Source organism: Lampris incognitus, chromosome 16 (genome assembly GCF_029633865.1).
Source record: "Lampris incognitus isolate fLamInc1 chromosome 16, fLamInc1.hap2, whole genome shotgun sequence".
NCBI classification, from domain to species: Eukaryota; Metazoa; Chordata; class Actinopteri; order Lampriformes; family Lampridae; genus Lampris; species Lampris incognitus.
The window spans coordinates 11,378,200-11,398,444 of NC_079226.1; the positions used below are offsets into that span (position 1 = coordinate 11,378,200).

Genomic DNA, 20,245 nt, shown 5'->3' on the forward strand with positions numbered 1-20,245 from the left:
TTCTTCTCACTTTCCCATAACTACAGTTCCTTGGTCCCGGGAAAGGAATCCTCTACCTCCCGCCTATCTAGATGGTTTCAACCAATCAAATCAGTTCATCCTCTGATTCCTCAAACAGCATCTCGCCAACATTGTTCTCCAGAAGATAAAATTATCATTTACTTTCTAAAATAACAATAATCCACATAGAACTATCAAATACATATCAACAATAATCATCTGTATTTATAAATCAAAATTCATGTTAAAAAACAAACAAAAAAAGCAAATATTCATCTGGTTGTATAGTTTGACAGGACACAAACCAATCCAAACACACTGGGGTTGCGTTTACACACTATAGAAAATGGGGTATTTTTGTGTTTTTCTACCCATCTTGACTGCAAATATGTCTGGCAACTGGAAACCAATGATGCCTTCCGCAAAGTTTATACACAATAAATCTGATTCAACTTACGAGACAAATGTTGGATCACTACAAAAAGGATCCTGGGTATGTTTGCAGGCATCTTTTTCAAAAAGATCAACTTAAACCCTGCTGGGGGACTCTTCACAATAAAAAATAAATAAAAATTAAAAGATTATAAGAACATTTATCCGCTGTTCAATGAACGGTACAATTTGCGGACCAGATTTTCTGTGCCGGTGTAAACACAGCCTGGGTTTTGGCATTTAGACCTCGTGAATGTTTTGGTATCTCGGTGATCGGTTGGCGACGCCCGTCTGAACTCCAGCAGATTCTCAGAGATTTGGTGTGAGAAATCCTGCTTACAGTAACTGAAGGTCATTTACACAGACAGCAGTGTGTGTCTATTATGTGAGAGGAAGGGTGTGTATGTGTAAGAGCATGAGGAGATAACCAGTGATGTTTTCAGTTTTCAAGTAAACTAGAAAATCTACCCCCCGCCCCCGTGTGTGTGAAAGAGGAGTATGTAGCGAAAGGCGGTGTGAGTTGGGGAGCAGAGAAAAAGAGGCTGTATCGGAGGAAAAGAAGGGGACAGAAAACAGAGAAGACTGTATTTCTATGAACTGGTAACAGTTCAACAACATGTAAACTTGGGTTTTGGATTGACAGTACGAGTAGGAACTTGGGTCATAATCTCTTGTTCATCTTTACAGAAAGCAAGGTAACAAAATAACATACCACATACACGTATGTACAAATCATGTCCAAATATACACAGGCATAATGTTAGCACACACATACACACGGCGGCACATGCGCAGACACGGAAACAGGCACACTGAAAAAGTGCATAATAATGTACATAAGCTACATGTTGTCTCACAGACAGACACGCACACACCCTGCGGAAAGGTAGCTGTAACAGGCATGCTGGGGGCTAATCTCCAAAATGACATCAGCTGCAATGTAATCGGAGGTCAAGGGTCACGGCCAAAGCACTGTGGGAATTCTGGATGGGGCATCAGTGTTGTTATGGCAACAGTCCCATTGTTGGGTAACACGGAATAGGCATGTGTGTCTGAACTGTATGCAAAGCTTTTTACATGCCGTTAGCATTGGTTTATCATGTTCAGTTGTGTTTCAGAAGGTATGGCAGTACAAGTGTGTATGTGTGTGTCAGAGAGTGCGAGTATGAGCAGCATGTGCACATGAGTTTTATACATAGTATGTATGTGTTGCTTGTGGCTACAGTCTATATACCTGTCTTCTGCACGTCAACCCTGGCTACAATAGTTAAAGTGTTTAGGTGCATGTGTGTATGCATGTATATGTGTGTATGTATATGTAAGTGTGCGTGTGTGTGTGTGTATGTGTGTATATATATATATATATATATATATATATATATATATATATATATATATGTGTTGCATGTCCTCTTCATAGTGCTCTGGGTATGATAGTGAACGGCAGGATGGGGCTGCTGGCCTCCAGCTCCAGGGCGGTGAGGAAACACTCTGTGGCGGCCGTGGCGTTGCCCTGAGCCTGCAGCACCTCCCCAAGGCTGTTCCACACATCGTGGGCGGTGCTGCGGGGGACAGGAGACAGAACTGTGTTGCACTGAGTGCTATAGGGGAAAAAAATTAAATGGGAAAATATAGTTCAGAAGTAGACACACACATGCACACGCAAACACATGTACCTGTTGACCTGCACGGCATCTCTCAAAACCTTCTCTGAAAGACTGTACCGCTGCAGCTGGTGCAGAATCAGTCCCTGGAGACACAGAGACGGAGATAGAAAGAGAACAAAAGAACAGAGGAGCTAATTATGTCTTTGAATTAAGTTCATATGGTCTTTGTGTATTACAATGACGCTTTTTATTAAAGATAAAGAGAGAGATAAAACAAAAGAGAGTGAGACACCACAAGGAAGAAAGGAGAAGAAATCCCTGAAACACAAGTCATATTCATACAGGGAGAGGTAGGGGGAGACAATAAAAAGAGGGAGGGAGGGAAGAGAGCAAGACAGCAAGTTTGGAGAGAAGGACGGGAAGGTTTAAAGAGAGAGAGAGAGAGAATTATGGGGAGGAGGGAGAAAAGTGACGGAGACATCGCCCCGTCTTCCAAGAGAGTCTACTAAGACTCTCCCAGAGGAACAGGGGTAATTACTGCAAAATGAAAACACACTCACACACACACGCACACGCACACACACACACACCTCCTGGGAAGCTATGGGCATTGCAGGAGGATAGAAGATTGGTTGAGTTCTTTGGAGACCAACCACAAGGACGGAGGAACAAGGAAAGGGCAGTGCTTGTGTGCGTGTGTGTGTATATCTATTTTTATAGATCGCAGTCTCGGCACAGCATTATCATGCAAAGAGCAGCATCCTCTCCGACAAGTGTTGGCTTTATAGATTTGTGCGAGTGCATAAGTATGTAAGCATGTGTTTTAAGTGTGTCCATGTGCGTCTCTTACCAGTCTTTGCATGGTTTTGACATGTGTGGGGCTGATGGACAGGGCCTCCTCATACCAGCGTTTGGCCTCATCTATGTTGCCCCGGAGCTCTGCCACCTGGCCTCTCATGTACAACACATTATGGGACGTGGGGAAGAGATTGGCGGCTTCCTGCGTGCACGCCGTGGCCTCAGCGGGCTTGGACATGCTGATGTACACCTCAGCTATAGAAAGAGACGGAGAGGATGTTACGTATGTATATATGTATAGATTTCCTTTTTTTATAATCTTCCTGCACGCCTTCCTGTCCAAGCACTGTCATCAGTAAACTTGTGTAAATGCATACACACATACACTTCATTCATATCCTAATCAGGGGTTCAAATTAACCCTCTGAATTTGAACCCCTGAACTGCAGGCTAAGCTAACTGCTAGCCCACGGCCCTGCCAGAGAGGAAACACCGAGGGTGGTCTGGCGGCGGCCTCGCCTAGCGTTGAGTTGACTGTGCAGTGTTTCTGTCAGCGTTTGTGTCATCGTGTGGAGTGCGGGGGAGGTGTGTCGAGGGTGTCTGGCCAGAGAGCTGGCATTGGATCGGCAGGGGGAGCCAGGTCTGCTGCATCCGATAAGCCCAGGGACCACGGCGCTGCCTGGAGCTGCGCCTAAGGGGGAAACACCGAGGGCAGTCTGACGGGACGCGGAGGCGGGGCAGGCTAGGCTAACTGCTAACCCATTCAGACTGGCAGTTCTGACAGTCATCCTGGCTGGCATTCGTTCTCTGGATGGTGGAGTTTTTGGACTGTGTTGCACTGGGAGGACTCTGTTTTTTTTTTGTTGCTTCGTTCTCTCTGTTTTTGTATGTTTTTGGTGGTGGTGTTTTTTGGAGGTTTTTGGCTATGTGTTTTTGTGTTGCACTGCTGTGGGCTGGGGGAAATGGAATTTAGTTTCTTTTGTGTACATAGTACTAAATATGAAATAAATAAATGTTTCCTGATCCTGATGACCCCCCCCCTTTTTTTTCTCCCCAATTGTAAATGGCCAATTACCCTACTCCACATCCGGCTTCCCACCCGCAGACACGGCCAATTGTGTCTGTAGACATGCCCGACCAAGCCAGAGCTAACACCCTCTGATGATTTCTGTTATCCTTCCCATCTGTTGTATACTTATATTCTACTAGGAGAAGTATCTGGCGTTGCCTGGGGAAAATGTTCTCACCAAAACAACCAACATGATTTGATCTTTACGATATAATCGATGATGAAATATAGGATAATGTATGATATGATACATGTGATAAACAAAGGTCAATAAACTAATCTTATTAACGAAAATTATCAAATGTCATAATTTTCAATCCATTCATCACGCTTCTTTGCCAATGTGTGTATTAGTTGCTCAGTGCTCAAATGTGTCAGGGTAAACCACGTTGTGTGCCTTCAGGCTAGCATTGACAATGTTAGGTGTAGTGCCTCCCTTGACCACTGGAAGAATTTGCCGCAAGTCTCCACAAAGCATCGTTGGAATGCCTCTTTCTCAAATAAAGCAAACTTTTTACTTGGTTTTTGAAATATTTTTCGAACTGTGCAATCCTTGGAAAGTGCTGATTCTAAAGATACCTTTGTTTTTGTTGTACAATGAGTATTTCTGGAGTTTTAAGCGAACATACAAACATACATATATAGATGCACATTTTTTATTCCATGCACATTTCAATGATTTTTTTCCCCCCTGTTCTTTTGTAAAGCACATTAAATAGCATATTTTGTATGAAATGTGCTCTACAAATAAAGCTTGACTAGCTGAGAGAATAAACTGAATATGTCTACGGTAATACTAAATACCTGGCAAACTAAGATGTGGACCGGGTAAAAAGTGCAAAGAGTGAAAGAGAAAGCAAGATAGGGCAAGAAGCAGCAGAGGAGAAAGAGAAAAACTAAATTAACATTTTTCTAGTTTTTTAATAAACAGAAACCCTTGAATAATTGAATAAGACATACATTCAACATCCTAGCTGATGTCATACAGTCTCTATGCAAACTGCTGCATGCTGAGAATGAGAGATGGAGGAAGAGAAAAGGGAGAAACAGGATGAAGACTGAATAATAGAAACAGAATCTCATAGAGAAGAGAAACAGGCTGATCAGTGGGCAGTTTGTCTGCCTATCTGTCTCCCCTGTGATTGGATGATTATATTAGCTGTGTTACCAGGCAGGAAATGATTCCCCCGGACAGGATGCTGTGCCAGACGAACAGAAACGCTGACGTGTGTGTATGTGTGCGTGCACGCAGACATTTGTTGCATATGCTTTTGTAGTTGTGATTGTGTGTACGCCTGTCACATACACTGGCTGTACAAAAAGTATTACCTCCTGTTAAACACTGACCAGAAATCCACCTCAGTCGTTCAGGTAGCTGTACATAAGGTGAGGAGAGGGAACAGTTTACGTTCCTTTGGGAGGAAAAGTAAGTTTTCCTCTGTTTGAACAGTGGGAACATAGACACTAGGACAAGATGGCAGACAAAGCAAGAGAGAAGGCTCAATCTCCACTCTCCCCACCGTCTTAAGATATAAATCACACCACTGTTTGGGTACAAAGACTGGTTGTGATACCTCGACACAAATTAGACACTGACCAAAAGTGGGGGCGACTGGGTGGCGTGGCAGGCTATTCCGTTACCTAACAATATGGAGCTCGTCGTATTGAATCCCCATGTTACCTCCGGCTTGGTCAGACGTCCCTGCAGACACAATTGGCCGTGTCTGCGGGTGGGAAGCCGGATGTGGGTGTGTATCCTGGTCGCTGCACTAGTGCCTCCTCTGGTCAGTCAAGGCGCCTGTTTGGGGGGAGGGGGAACTGGGGAGAATAGCGTGATCCTCCCACGTGCTACGTCCCCCTGGTGAAACTCCTCACTGTCAGGTGAAAAGAAGCGGCTGGCGACGCTACATGTCGGAGGAGGCATGTGGTAGTCTGCAGCCCACCCTGGACTGGCAGAGGGAGTGGAGCAGCGACCGGGACAGCTCAGAAGAGTGGGGTAATCGGCCGAATACAATCAGGGAGAAAAAAAAAGGGGGGGGAGACGCAATTTGACAGGAAAAATTTTCCTGCATGTCTGTACACTCATGTATGTGTAAGATAGTTTATGCAAACATTAAGTGTAAATGCGTTTATGTATGGATGGTCCAAGATATGTATGGATGAATCAGCGTACTGCATGTATGTATGTGCTGCCTGTAAAGGTACATGGGTTTTGTGCAAGTTGTACCTGCATGCAGCCAGATCTGAGCCAGGGTCATCCAGGGGTGCAGGGGGCCATGTTTGGGGGCACTGCTTTGTAGGGAGGAAGCCACCTCTGATAGAGCCTGCTCTACACGACTGGCTGCTATGGACGTGGCATGAACTGAACCTGGGAGAGGCAGAGAGATAGACAAGACCGAGAGAGAGAGCGAGAGAGAAAGAGAGAGAGTCAGTTTCAAATGGCACGTCTTGGTGGCCCTGCCACAATAGTCTATAACATCATTCCACAAAATCAAACACAGTGCAGCATTAGATTAGTCAAGAACTAAATCAATTTAGTTCTGTTGTTCATCATGCGTAAATACCACCATCACACAAATGCACAGATTAATGCTACACAGAGGGGCATTAACACCACTTTTTCAGCACAGCAACACTGCGCTACGTGCATTTCTATGGGTAGTGCTCAACTGCACATCTGTGTCTTATTTTGAATAAAACCAATTATAAGAAGCAAAGTGACCTTTCTGAGCAACTGTAGATAGAATATGTAATAAGAAAGCCACTTTATTTATTTCTGGTTTTTTTTGGGGTTATTTTTGTACAGTTGTCCGGTTACAATGAAATGTGTTCTCTGCATTTAACCCATCCTATTGTATAGGAGCAGTAGGCAGCTGCAGTGCCTGGGGACCAACTCCAGTTCTTTCCATTGCCTTGCTCAGGGGCACAGGCAGGAGTATTAACCCTAACGTGCATGTCTTTTTGATGGTGGGAGGAAACCGGAGCACCCGGAGGAAACCCATGCAGACACGGAGAGAACACGCAAACTCCAAACAGAAAGGACCTGAGACGGCCTAGGGTTCGAACCAAGGACCTTCTTGCTGTGAGGCAACAGTACTAACCAGTGGCGGCTGGCCAGTGCAGGGTGCTGGGGAGCTGCCCCTTCAAATATCAAGAGATGAAAATCTACTTAAACATGTTAAATATAATTTAGTTGTATAATGCAAATAATTATGAAATAAAATTGCTTTTCAGTCTGTGAGCGCCTGTCAGCAGTCATTAAATATTGGTTCCAAATGGTATTTGCTTGATTTCTGTCTGAAGACATATACTTCCTGGGTGAGGGGCGCCGGCCAAACGAGACCTTATGTAAGCCCTCAAGCTTGTGGCGAGCAGGTGACCTGAGGCTGCTGTCTGATTGGTTTCATCAGATTTTCCATGGGGCACAGTTCTGTGCGCCCCAGACACTCCCACTTGTATTGGCAGCGAATTGGTATTGTTTTAATGTTTTTTGATCTAATGTGATTGGACAATTCTCATGGCTGTCAATCATGTTCACACCCACCACGACGCCTCGTCTCGACTGTCAATCATCCACTGTCTACGAACCCTGATAAAATCTATAGGCTAAATTGTCCTTCTTAATAACTCTGTGACTGTGTGGACATTAAAGCAGTTGTCAGGTGAGCTGCGCCAAGGTAAATTACCCCCCCCCCCCAATTTTTTTAGCACCAGCCGCCACTGGTGCTAACCACTGGGCCACCGTGCCGCCAATAAGCAAAGCTTAGTGCGCTGTATATGATTTACATGGCTATAGCTTCAGAAAAAGGACATGCTGGATTATGGATTGGTCTCATTTTTCTAAATTTTAGTCACAAATTTCTCAGGAACTTGCGTTAGTAACATGCCTGCCGTTACAGTCAAGCCTTGAATAGGGAGAATCTCCTACTCTTAATCAACACTAGGGTAGTTAAAGGCAGTGCTGAATCATTTGTGGAGGACAACGCGTTTACTGTGGGCTTGTTTTTATGATGGCTGCTCTGGTCCATGACAGCTTAAAAAATGAACAAAATAAATCTAGAATGGCCATCAGGGTAGCGTGGTGGTCTATTCCGCTGCCTACCAACACAGGGATCTTCTGTTCGAATCCCCGTGTTACCTCTGGCTTGGCAGGGCGTCTCTACAGACACAATTGGCCGTGTCTGCGGGAGGGAAGCCGGATGTGGGTATGTGTCCTGGTTGCTGGACTAGCGCCCCTCTGGTCGGTCGGGACGCCTGTTCAGGGGGGAGGGGGAACTGGGGGGAATAGCGTGATCCTCCCACGTGTTACGTACCCCCGCTGACGAAACTCCTCACTGTCAGGTGAAAAGAAGTGGCTGGCAGCTCCACATGTATCAGAGGAGGCATGTGGTAGTCTGCAGACCGCCCCGGATTGGCAAGAGGGGATGGAGCAGTGACCGGGACGGCTCGGAGGAGCGGGGTAATTGGCCGGGTACAATTGGGGAGAGGGGGGGGGTCCAAAAATAAATAACTAATTAAATCTAGAATGATTTATCTAAAATTTTATATGTAAACTAACTCTGTGTATAAATAGAATCTGCAGCTGGTTTGGGTTATACATAGCTCTACTTTTAGCTGGTTATGTTGATAAGAATAGTAATAATGATGATGAAAACTTTCCTGTCCTTTTATGTAAAATTCTATCGTTATTTTTGGTCCCCATGGGTTCATTTAAACCCCAAACACACTCTTCCCTATCTCTACAGTGGCACACTGATCTGTGTGTGTGTGTGTGTGTGTGTGTGTGTGTGTGTGTGTGTGTGTGTGTGTGTGTGTGTGTGTGTGTGTGTGTGTGTTTGTGTGTGTGTGGAGAGAACCCCAATGCATCGGAGATATACAATAAATAAAGATGAACAAAGTCCATATGTGTGTGTGTGTTTCTGACTGCAGGAGTCAGACACAGAGAGAGAGAGAGAGAGAGAGAGAGAGAGATGGAGTGTTGCTGGTAAGTGGATTTAGAAAAATGAGAAAAGTGTCCAATCTTTACATATATATCCGTCTTAAAATCTGAAACATATGCACAAAATCTCTCTCTCACACACACACACCCACACACCTGCCAGCGAATCAGACAGCCATTCATCAAGCTAGCCAGCCGGTCAGCCAGTCAGTACAACAGCCCACAGCTAAGTCAGGCAAGCAAGTACTCATTCAGGCAGCCGGTTAGCCAATTACCCAGCCAGGCGATCAGTCAAGCAGCTGGCGAAACAGCGCGATGAGTCGGCCAACAAAGATGCCTATTTTCACATGGGTTGTTTTCACCTGTGCCATTTTGTGCCACGACATAAAACACGAGTCAGCTGATCCCCTGCATGTTTCTAGAATACAGTAGAACATCTCCAGGTGGAACAAGGCCACTCTCACAAGTCATTTCGCAACAATTAGCTGCAAGTTTGCTAACAGGTTCTTGTGGACTTTCCTACAGTAGTCTGTCTGTAACTTTTATTTGAATTTTACAAAGTGATGCATTTACTTATGTTTCTTACTGAATCGCAGAAATATACTGATTTATCAGGGGGAAAACGTGCTTTTTTAAAAAAAAAATGTTTTAAACAATCGCTGTGCCTAAAGAAGATGAGGAGGAGTTTCACCTCTGTGTTTACAGTACCGGTGCCTGGACACACGGTCGAGATGACTGAAAGCTGTGTTGTCAACCAACGAAACCTGCACCGCGTGCTCATCCTCGGCACACGCTAAGCCACTTAGGGACAATAACTATTCAACTTGTTTTTCTCTTTCTTTTGTGGATTTTCCCCCCCTTTTCTCCCCAGTTATACTTGGCCAATTACCCCACTCTTCCGAGCTGTCCCAGTCGCTGCTCCACCCCCTCTGCCGATCCGGGGAGGGCTGCAGACTACCACATGCTTCCTCTGATACATGTGGAGTCGCCAGCCGCTTCTTTTCACCTGACAGTGAGGAGTTTCGCCAGGGGGACGTAGCGTGTGGGAGGATCACGCTATTCCCCCCAGTTCCCCCTCGAACAGACGCCCCGACCAGCCAGAGGAGGCACTAGTGCGGTGACCAGGACACATACCCACATCTGGCTCCCCACCCACAGACAGGGCCAATTGTGTCTGTAGGGGACGCCCAACCAAGCCGGAGGTAACACGGGGATTCGAACTGGCGATCCCCGTGTTGGTAGACGACAGAATAGACCGCTACGCTATCCCGGCCAACATATTTTCCTCTACTTCTCCTTTACAAAGCTTTCACCTTACCCCCATGACATCACTTCATGCAAATGTTTAACCCTCGACACCTCCCTAACCTTTTGAAATAACGTGTTACTATATGTACAGACTTGGTTTTCTTGGCTGGAGGCACCCTCGAGTCAATGTATTCTTGCAAACTGTGTGCTAGCAAGGAGGGAAGCAAAACTCTTAGGGGAAGGAGCTAAGAGAAATTAACAGAATATACGTATATGTACATACTGTTTTCATAAAGGAATGGTACATATATCTGGTGCTTAAGGTGAAGGCGGTGTCAGCATATGGTCACACTGATGGATGGATAGATGGATGGATGGAAAAAAGACAGATGTAAAACAGCTACTTACAAACTGAAAACATGGAGTATAAACCAAGATTTTTAGCATCCTGAAGGCCGACTTGAAAAGACATGAATGGGGGGAAAAAAGATGGTGGTTAATGAAAATAGTTTATGAGAGAGAGAAAGGAGTCTGAGACCGAAAAATCTCATTTGAAGTCAGACTCCTGAAAATAAGGGAGACTGTAAATCACAGTAAAGAACATGCCATTCCTAAGTGAACCAATGGAGGTACTTCCACTCAAGTCTAAAGTTTGAAAAGGAAAATTTCATCACTAATAATCTGCATGTGCATATATCACATGAAGTCAGCACTGGTAGTCCGTCTACTCATTTAAAACTACAAACGCTTCAGTGCAATTCATTTTGATGGAGACATCGATGTTCTCCCACCAAAAGAGTTGTTCTTCATGCCTACATATACCAGCACACATCACACCAGAGGTTCTCAGTGGCGTGATTAGAAAACAAATATCGGGCGGCCGGGTAGCATAGCGGTCTATTCCATTGCCTACCAACACGGGGCTCGCCGGTTCGAATCCCTGTGTTGCCTCCGGCTTGGTTGAGCGTCCCTACAGACACAATTGGCCGTGTCTGCGGGTGGGAAGCCGGATGTGGGTGTGTGTCCTGGTTGCTGCACCAGCACCTCCTCTGGTCGGTCAGAGCGCCTGTTTGGGGGGGAGGGGGAACTGGGGTGAATACCGTGATCCTCCCACGCGCTACGCCCCCCTGGCAAAACTCCTCACTGTCAGGTGAAAAGCAGTGGCTGGCGACTCCACACGTATCAGAGGAAGCATGTGGTAGTCTGCAGCACCTCCCCGGATCGGCAGAGTGGGTGGAGCAGCAACCAGGATGGCTCGGAAGAGTGGGGTGGTGTTGGAAAGGTGGTGTTGCAGAAAGCAGAGAGATGTGACTACAGGAAGCTGCAGTGATGTGTGCAGGCTGCTTTTCTTCGCATCTGGGATCATTAAGGAGGAACCTGTTCAGTTCTCATAACATCATCTCAAGAATATCCGTGCCCCACTCCAAATCTGATAATAAAACCACCACCATCTTGTAATAATCCAAAGCCTTAAACTGAGGTGTCACAGAGATAATGAGCAAGACAAAAAAAAAATTTCTTTTTTAAAAAAAAAAAAACAACCTGTCTTTTATATGATTTCCATCTGACGAATATGTGCTCTGATCACCCACCTCACATACAACTCATGCTCCATCATGCTCCCACCTTGATATGGGTGTCAGAGGGACGTGGACCATATGGCTCTTTTACAATAAATGTAGTGGGCAAAAAAAGCAAGGTGTTCAAAGACCAAAACAAGAAGCACTCAATATGTCTTGGTTTATCTCTAGCATATATGAAATGTCTTTACCTAAGACCAATTTTATCTTAACAAAATGTTACTTACGAGTTACTTGTTGAGGAAAACAAAACAGCTGATCTAACCTACATGTCCTAGTTTACTACTCTGTGTTTTAAAGCAACCCTGTTTTTCCCACTTGATGTCCCGGTGTCTTCAGTATAATTTCAGAATTCAGAATCTGGAAATTCGGATATTGCCAAAATCCGACGTTCCCTGAGTGTCTCTCTTTTGTCTTTCTCATGGTCTCTGCATGTGTTTCTGTGTGGTGCAGCACACAGGCAATAACGGGTTTCATGGCACGGGGGTGAACTTTGTTTGAGGGTTAGACAGCTTAACGGTGCCAAATACTGACCATGTTAGTGGAATGTAAAAAAACTCAAGTCTATTTCAACATCCGTCGGGTCAAACACACAACAAGCTCTACTGTCGGTCAGAGGTACCACTACTCCACACCATGCTACTGGCCAGCTAGAGGTGCAACTCCTATTACAACCAGTGGAGAGCCGGTGCAGGGCGGCGTGGTCGCTAAAGGAGTGACTCTGGGTCTTGGGGGGCAGAGGCGGAGAAGGCGGAGAGAGGGGAGTGGGGAGAGCGGGCCGCCTGGGGGGAGGGAGAGGAGGGGGGAGAAAGGTGAAGAGTGGGGAGGTGGGGGAGGGCAGAGGTGAGGAGAAGGTGGAGGAGGTGGACAGGGACGTCGGAGAGACAGGCTCGGAGCCTGAGTAAGAGGAACAACCAGAGACTAAAGGCAAAAAGGAAAAATAAAGTTACAAAACAGAAATGAAAGAACGACTGAGATTAATTACAGAGGCAAGAATCAATGGTTCTCAACCAGCAAGAACGAACTCAAAATGTTTTTTTATCCCAAAGTTTTAAGTCTGGTGATGTGAACTACGCTTGTTTTAATAAAAGCGAGACTACATTAAACCATTAAGCCATATTTCGTCTTGATGCTTGCCACAATGTTCTTTCTCTGATGAAGACAGACTGAGATATGGGGATTAACTAGTGGCTACTGGGGCTTGGCAGAGAACCATTGGTCTAAATGTTGTTGTTTTTTAAATGGAAAAAGCTGGAGGGAAATCATGATTGAGAGCTAAACAAAAGAATGTTGTGACAGCAAATCAATTGTTTCTACAGTCTCTGAAAACCTCAATGTTAACATGACAGATGGATGAACAATATAGTCAGAATAATGAGGAGGAAGAATAAACTACAACAATGGCTGGTGTTGTTTCTTCCCTGCTGGGAAGTCGGTGGAATCAGTCTGTCAATAACAGCGTGGTAGAGAGTGTATATATATATACACTACCGTTCAAAAGTTTGGGATCACATTGAAATGTCCATATTTTTGAAGGAAAAGCACTGTACTTTTCAATGAAGATAACTTTAAACTAGTCTTAACTTTAAAGAAATACACTCTATACATTGCTAATGTGGTAAATGACTATTCTAGCTGCAAATGTCTGGTTTTTGGTGCAATATCTACATAGGTGTATAGAGGCCCATTTCAAGCAACTATCACTCCAGTGTTCTAATGGTACAATGTGTTTGCTCATTGGCTCAGAAGGCTAATTGATGATTAGAAAACCCTTGTGCAATCATGTTCACACATCTGAAAACAGTTTAGCTCGTTACAGAAGCTACAAAACTGACCTTCCTTTGAGCAGATTGAGTTTCTGGAGCATCACATTTGTGGGGTCAATTAAACGCTCAAAATGGCCAGAAAAAGAGAACTTTCATCTGAAACTCGACAGTCTATTCTTGTTCTTAGAAATGAAGGCTATTCCATGCGAGAAATTGCTAAGAAATTGAAGATTTCCTACACCGGTGTGTACTACTCCCTTCAGAGGACAGCACAAACAGGCTCTAACCAGAGTAGAAAAAGAAGTGGGAGGCCGCGTTGCACAACTGAGCAAGAAGATAAGTACATTAGAGTCTCTAGTTTGAGAAACAGACGCCTCACAGGTCCCCAACTGGCATCTTCATTAAATAGTACCCGCAAAACACCAGTGTCAACATCTACAGTGAAGAGGCGGCTACGGGATTCTGGGCTTCAGGGCAGAGTGGCAAAGAAAAAGCCATATCTGAGACTGACCAATAAAAGAAAAAGATTAAGATGGGCAAAAGAACACAGACATTGGACAGAGGAAGACTGGAAAAAAGTGTTGTGGACGGATGAATCCAAGTTTGAGGTGTTTGGATCACAAAGAAGAACGTTTGTGAGACGCAGAACAAATGAAAAGATGCTGGAAGAATGCCTGACGCCATCTGTTAAGCATGGTGGAGGTAATGTGATGGTCTGGGGTTGCTTTGGTGCTGGTAAGGTGGGAGATTTGTACAGGGTAAAAGGGATTCTGAATAAGGAAGGCTATCACTCCATTTTGCAACGCCATGCCATACCCAGTGGACAGCGCTTGATTGGAGCCAATTTCATCCTACAACAGGACAATGACCCTAAACACGCCTCCAAATTGTGCAAGAACTATTTAGAGCAGAAGCAGGCAGCTGGTATTCTATCGGTAATGGAGTGGCCAGCGCAGTCACCAGATCTGAACCCCATTGAGCTGTTGTGGGAGCAGCTTGACCGTATGGTACGCAAGAAGTGCCCATCCAACCAATCCAACTTGTGGGAGCTGCTTCTGGAAGCGTGGGGTGCAATTTCTCCAGATTACCTCAACAAATTAACAGCTAGAATGCCAAAGGTCTGCAATGCTGTAATTGCTGCAAATGGAGGATTCTTTGACGAAAGCAAAGTTTGATGTAAAAAAAATCTTATTTCAAATACAAATCATTATTTCTAACCTTGTCAATGTCTTGACTCTATTTTCTATTCATTTCACAACATATGGTGGTGAATAAGTGTGACTTTTCATGGAAAACACAAAATTGTTTGGGTGATCCCAAACTTTTGAACGGTAGTGTATATATATATATATATATGTGTGTGTGTGTGTGTGTGTTAGTCTTAAAATAGCTTAAGACAGGCAGGATGATGACCTAAGCCCCTGTGTGTGTGTGTGTGTGTGTGTGTGTGTGTGTGTGTGTGTGTGTGTGTGTGTATGTATGGTGTGTACATCTACCTACCAGTCTCTGGGTCGCTGAAGTCAGGCAGGGTCATGGCGTTGAGCTGTCGTCTGTCTGCTATGGCTCGATCTAACAGACTGCTGCCACGCCCCGAATCACTGCAACACACACGCAAAGGTGATGGCGATAAAGTAAGATTGTGGAAATTTGCTCTTTATTATATCACGTAATTAAAACATGTTCACATAGACTGAGCTTCCACAAAAACCTACATGTTTTGGGTGGAGACAGCAGATTTATTACAGGGTTCTTTTCTCCAGACGATAGCTGACACTCCCTGATCTCTCCATTACTCTCAGTACTATTGTTTCCTTTTTTTTTTAAGATCCCCCCCCCCTTTTCTCCCCAATTGTACTTGGCCAATTGCCCCACTCTTCCGAGTCATCCCGGTCACTGCTCCCTCCCCTCTGCCGATCCAGGGAGGGCTGCAGACTACCACATGTCTCCTCCGATACATGTGGAGTCACCAGCCGCTTCTTTTCACCCAACATGGAGGAGTTTCACCAGGGGGACGTAGCATGTGAGAGGATCACGCTATTCCCCCCGTTCCCCCCCCCCCGAACAGGCACCCCGACTGACCAGAGGAGGCGCTAGTGCAGCAGCCAGGACACATACCCACATCTGGCTTCCCTCCCGCAGACACGGCCAATTGTGTCTGTAGAGGTAACAGGGGGATTTGAACCGGAGAGCCCTGTGTTGGTAGGCAACGGAATATACCACTACACTACCTGGACTCCCAAGACTATTGTTTTCTGCTGTTCTGGGTTTTTATATTCTTTGTTGTTTAGCGACTGTTCCTGTGTGGATGTTGTGTTGTTTTTCTCTGCTTGGGTTATTTCTATGATTTTAATTCCCACGTCTCTTTTTCAAAAATTCAAATGCTGAATTTGAGTGTTCAGAAAGGCAGCGGTTACATAGAATGTATCAAAACTTATTTTTTACCAAATATATGTACAATAACTTGGAGAAAAAACAAAAATGATTTGGGGCCTCAGCCAGGTTTTGGCTCCCTAAAACCCATATTCCTCAGGCTGTGTTTGGCAGAGAAAACTTGTGAGCCGTTCAAATGTCTTACGCCCTTCAGCCACATTCAACTCTATCCTGGTTTTCACCCTGACCAGATGAGAGCTCTACCTAGCCCACTTAAAACTCCACAACAATATAAAACAGAGGATCATTTCCAGTTAAACCTTTTATTCACAATGAGCGGTGTCTGGTGGCACTGTAACTAAGACCGGTGTAGTGTTTTGGGGCTGCCTACCAAGTACCCTGGCTGACACAATACCTGCCACACCATTATGTACTGACGAGTGTGTGTGTGTGTGTGTGTGTGTGTGTGTGTGTGTGTGTGTGTGTGTGTGTGTGTGTTTTACCTGGGGTTGGTCAAGTTATAAAAGCTCTTCCAGATTTGCAGCATGTGTTTACAGGTGAGCAGTGCCTCCTCTGGTCCCCGACACAGACTCTCCAGCTTCACCTTGGTATATAATAAACTGGGAAACACACACACACACACATAAACTTACTGTTACATGAATATACAAACACACTTGCAAGTTGTATAAACAACTGTCCTACTTTTCAATTACATAAACACTGAGGGTATGCTGAAGCTGAACGCAGTGAAGCAGAAACAAGTAAGTCTGGTTCAAGAAGTAAAAATGAAACTGTGACGCTGAGCACATGGCAGAGGTGTTCCTTTGTGCTTGTATGCCATTTACTTAAAGTTCTCGGGGTACTCTGACAGGGCCATCTCTATGATGTTGAGGGCGTCGTGGTAGTGTTTCTGTGCGGAGAGCAGGAGGGCCAGCAGATGCAAGGAATGGACGTCGTCTCCTTGGAGCTGCAGGGCTTGGCGGACATAGCCCAGCGCCTCAGGGATCTATACACACAAATATACACATAAATTAAAAAGCATCCATTAAAATGCATAAAAGAAGCAAAGTCAAAGACAGAAAAAAGATCATCTGATGTATTTTTACAAGTATGTCACCTGTCTGGACACAGCCAGCTGCAGTGCCAAGTAAAATGCTGCTAAATGGTCAGTAGGAGACAGACTCTGAGCTCTACAGAGACAGAAAGACAGAGAGGGAGACCTAGAATCAGAGATATTAGATTTGAGTCGACATGACTAAATCAAACAGACGGCTAAGGAAGCTAAAAACATCGACCAGCATCTTGTTTGCTCAGCCTGTGCAGCAGCCTGCAAAAACAACACAGCCTGTGGGAATAACACTGTGGGTGTATGGCGTTTTGGATGAGGAGAGAGAAGGATGGCTCCGTACCAACCTCTGAAAGGCTCCCAAAGCTTTCCTCTGGTACTCTTCCTGTGTGCCTCGTAAGGGCGCTACAGAGTGAGACCAACAAAAAGAGACAGACAGGGTAGAGAGAGACAGGAATCAGGCTTAGGATGTGGCACAGAAAGAACGCATGAGAAGCAACACTTGTTTGAGATAAAACAACATCTGTTGGGATATAGCTTCGTCAAGACATCATGTAGCCGTCTTACAAAACACCAGACGAGGGACCAGAACCATAAACGGATGCCTGCTTAAATTGGCCACGCACACACACCCACGCACGTGCATTAACTTTTGATCAAATGCAGACTCCACCCAAAATTCAACCCAATCACCCAAAATAGCCTCCTGTTGAAGCAAAGGAGGATTCTCTTCCCGTCCTATATGCCTGTACAGGACCGCAAGAGCTCACACTCACACTCTCACTCTCACTCTCACTCTCACTCACACTCTCACACACACACACACACACACACACACACACACACACACACACACACACACACACACACACACACACACAGAAATACCGTCAGTAGCCTTGAGGCTGTAGACCAGGCCGATCGCCAGGTATCCTTTGGCTCTGAACTCTGCTGCCTTCTCTCCCATGTCTATCACCATCTTAGCAAAACATTCCCCCTCGTCCAACTGGGCAGAGGGCGGGGGTGAGGTAGGGTGAGGAAAAAAACAAAGAGACAGATAAGGTCAGAGAGAATATGAGGGTCAGTAGAAAGAGGTGATTATTGGCAGATTTCCCCACACACGTTTGCCAGTCAAATTTAAGGATTTTCCCCTGGCTTCTCTACGACCTACTGCAACATTTCCAAGACCGTTAGTTATTTTTAGGTTTACATATCAAGGTTTGATTCTTATCCTAATGCCATAAACCTGAACTGAAACCTGAGACACATTCTGCCATGAAATGTGCAGATTTGTCATAATCCATAAAAAAAACAAACCACTCAACATGAACCTATGAGCACCCTAAACTAAACCTTTTGCTGGACCAAGAGCAAATAAAAAAAAAAAAAGAAGAAGAAATTTCCACAACTTCATCAAACTCTCCAGGCCTGGAAAACACATGTAAATGAATCCGGAACTTTTCCAGGCCTGTGGGGACCCTTTATTGGATGCAGCGTTGCAGTGACGGGGGCACGTCGATAAAGATAAAGCCATCTACTGTTGAATCGATTCCAGTGCCGCCAGCCTTACCGATAGGATATCAGACTAGTTGAGGGCATCATGAGACGGTAACGTCTCTTTCGGTGCGATGCCACACCTTTTGGATGATGGTATCTGATAATGTTGTCTGCACAGACATTTCAGCACCTCCCATAGCTGGGTTAAGTTATGGTGACGCAGGCACACAGGTTGCATTGTCTTCAGGCTTGTGAAGCCATTTAGTGGCCACTGGTAGCCTGCGGACGGAGGCTTAATCATCATGGATGAGGCCAATACAGAACCCGGATAAAGGCAGTCACTCAGTGTCTATGTCTCAACTTTGTGTTGACATATTTACCTCGCACTCTCGGGTTTTCAGTTGAAATAAACTTGGCTGAGAGAAAGCAAGCCACAATATAAAAGTACTCAAGCACTACTGGGCACCGTCAATGCTGGGACTCATACCAGCAATTTTTCGGAAACCACGCTGTGCGTCAAGTGTATGTGTATTAACTAAAGGCGTTTCCTTCACCTCTGACGATTACCCGTGCTTGGGTTAAGTATTTGTTTGGTAGCGCTCACCCAGTGCAGAGGTCCGATACAAAGCTTTACTGCCAGAAGCGGGATGGTGGGGTCATCTGGTTTCAGTCGAATGCACTCCTTCAGGACTTTAACTGCCCGAGCTGACTTCCCTGCCGCCATCAGCGACAGGGCGAGCTGGTACCACAGGTGGAACTCCTCAAAGGCGAACTTCATGGCCCGCTCTAAGCACTGGAAACAATGGAAAATACATTTTATTAAAAAGTAAACCAGCTGTAACAAGGAAAACAGCATTGGGGAATTAGACATGCCAAACTGGGATGAAAAGGGGAGGGGAAAAAAATATTCCCCAGATTGTACAACAGGGACAGAGTGGCCTAGCAAATAGAGGGAATGTCCTTCAGCTGAGGGGCCTAAGTTCAAACACCCATGTCAGCTATCACATGCCCTACTGAAGTGTCTCTGGCATTTCAGCATGATATCAAACCGATATCATGCCCTACTGTGATGTTCTGTAGCCGAGTTGACTTGTCACTTCCCAGTGGCAATAGGCCACACAAAAGAGGATATTAGCCTACCATGGGGAGTAATAAAGTACAGGTTGAGATAAACACTTCTCCCAAGATTAGCCCAGACAATGTAAACCCCTGTCATATCCCCTTCGAAGCTACAGTCAGCTGGTTATGCCTGGTATGTATACGTAATGTTCACCTCAGACAGCATCTCATACTGCCCCCTCCTCCCCAGAGCTATGGTCAGTAGGTCGTACACCACAGAGGCGGACTGGAGGCTGATGATACGATCATTGTTATGTTCTGGTATCCTGCTCAGCACAGCGTCACGGTTCGCCTGGAATATGTGTACATGCACGGACACGGACACGGACACGGACACGGACACGGACACACACACACACACACACACACACACACACACACACACACACACACACACACTTAGGTGAAGACAGATACCTAATGCAGGCTAGCATAGAACACACACAAGCAAGCACAAATCATAGAAACACTGATGCACCTCATTTCTTAAGTGTTCTTTAGTCGTCCGTCTGACAGAACATATGCTTCCATTTTAGCAAATGCTCCAATTCATACCAGTTCTGCAAGAGGTGCGACTCACGTCTACCAATGGATGAGCCCCGCTATCCTGTCCTGTTTTTTTTTTTTTTTCATACGTCGAGTCTATTTTTATGCCAGAGTAAGGCGTAAAACTTCTATAAAGACTGATTCAAATCCAACAAAAATCCCACTTTCTACATGTTTTCGACTGCGTTTCTGCACAATTTACAAC

At 45.2% G+C, this 20,245-nt stretch overlaps 1 protein-coding gene across 1 annotated transcript in view; it reads right to left on the reverse strand.

Annotated features, from left to right (window-relative positions):
• Positions 1–20,245, reverse strand: part of ttc7b (tetratricopeptide repeat domain 7B) — a 40,534-nt gene continuing 20,289 nt past the window's right edge. Inside the window, 12 exon segments of the mRNA XM_056295743.1 lie at positions 1–1,994; positions 2,109–2,182; positions 2,890–3,092; positions 6,134–6,274; positions 14,940–15,037; positions 16,313–16,429; positions 16,658–16,818; positions 16,930–17,002; positions 17,226–17,283; positions 17,767–17,884; positions 18,980–19,168; positions 19,649–19,786. Of these exon segments, the coding sequence (XP_056151718.1) occupies positions 1,847–1,994; positions 2,109–2,182; positions 2,890–3,092; positions 6,134–6,274; positions 14,940–15,037; positions 16,313–16,429; positions 16,658–16,818; positions 16,930–17,002; positions 17,226–17,283; positions 17,767–17,884; positions 18,980–19,168; positions 19,649–19,786 (1,518 nt within the window). The 3' untranslated portion in view covers positions 1–1,846.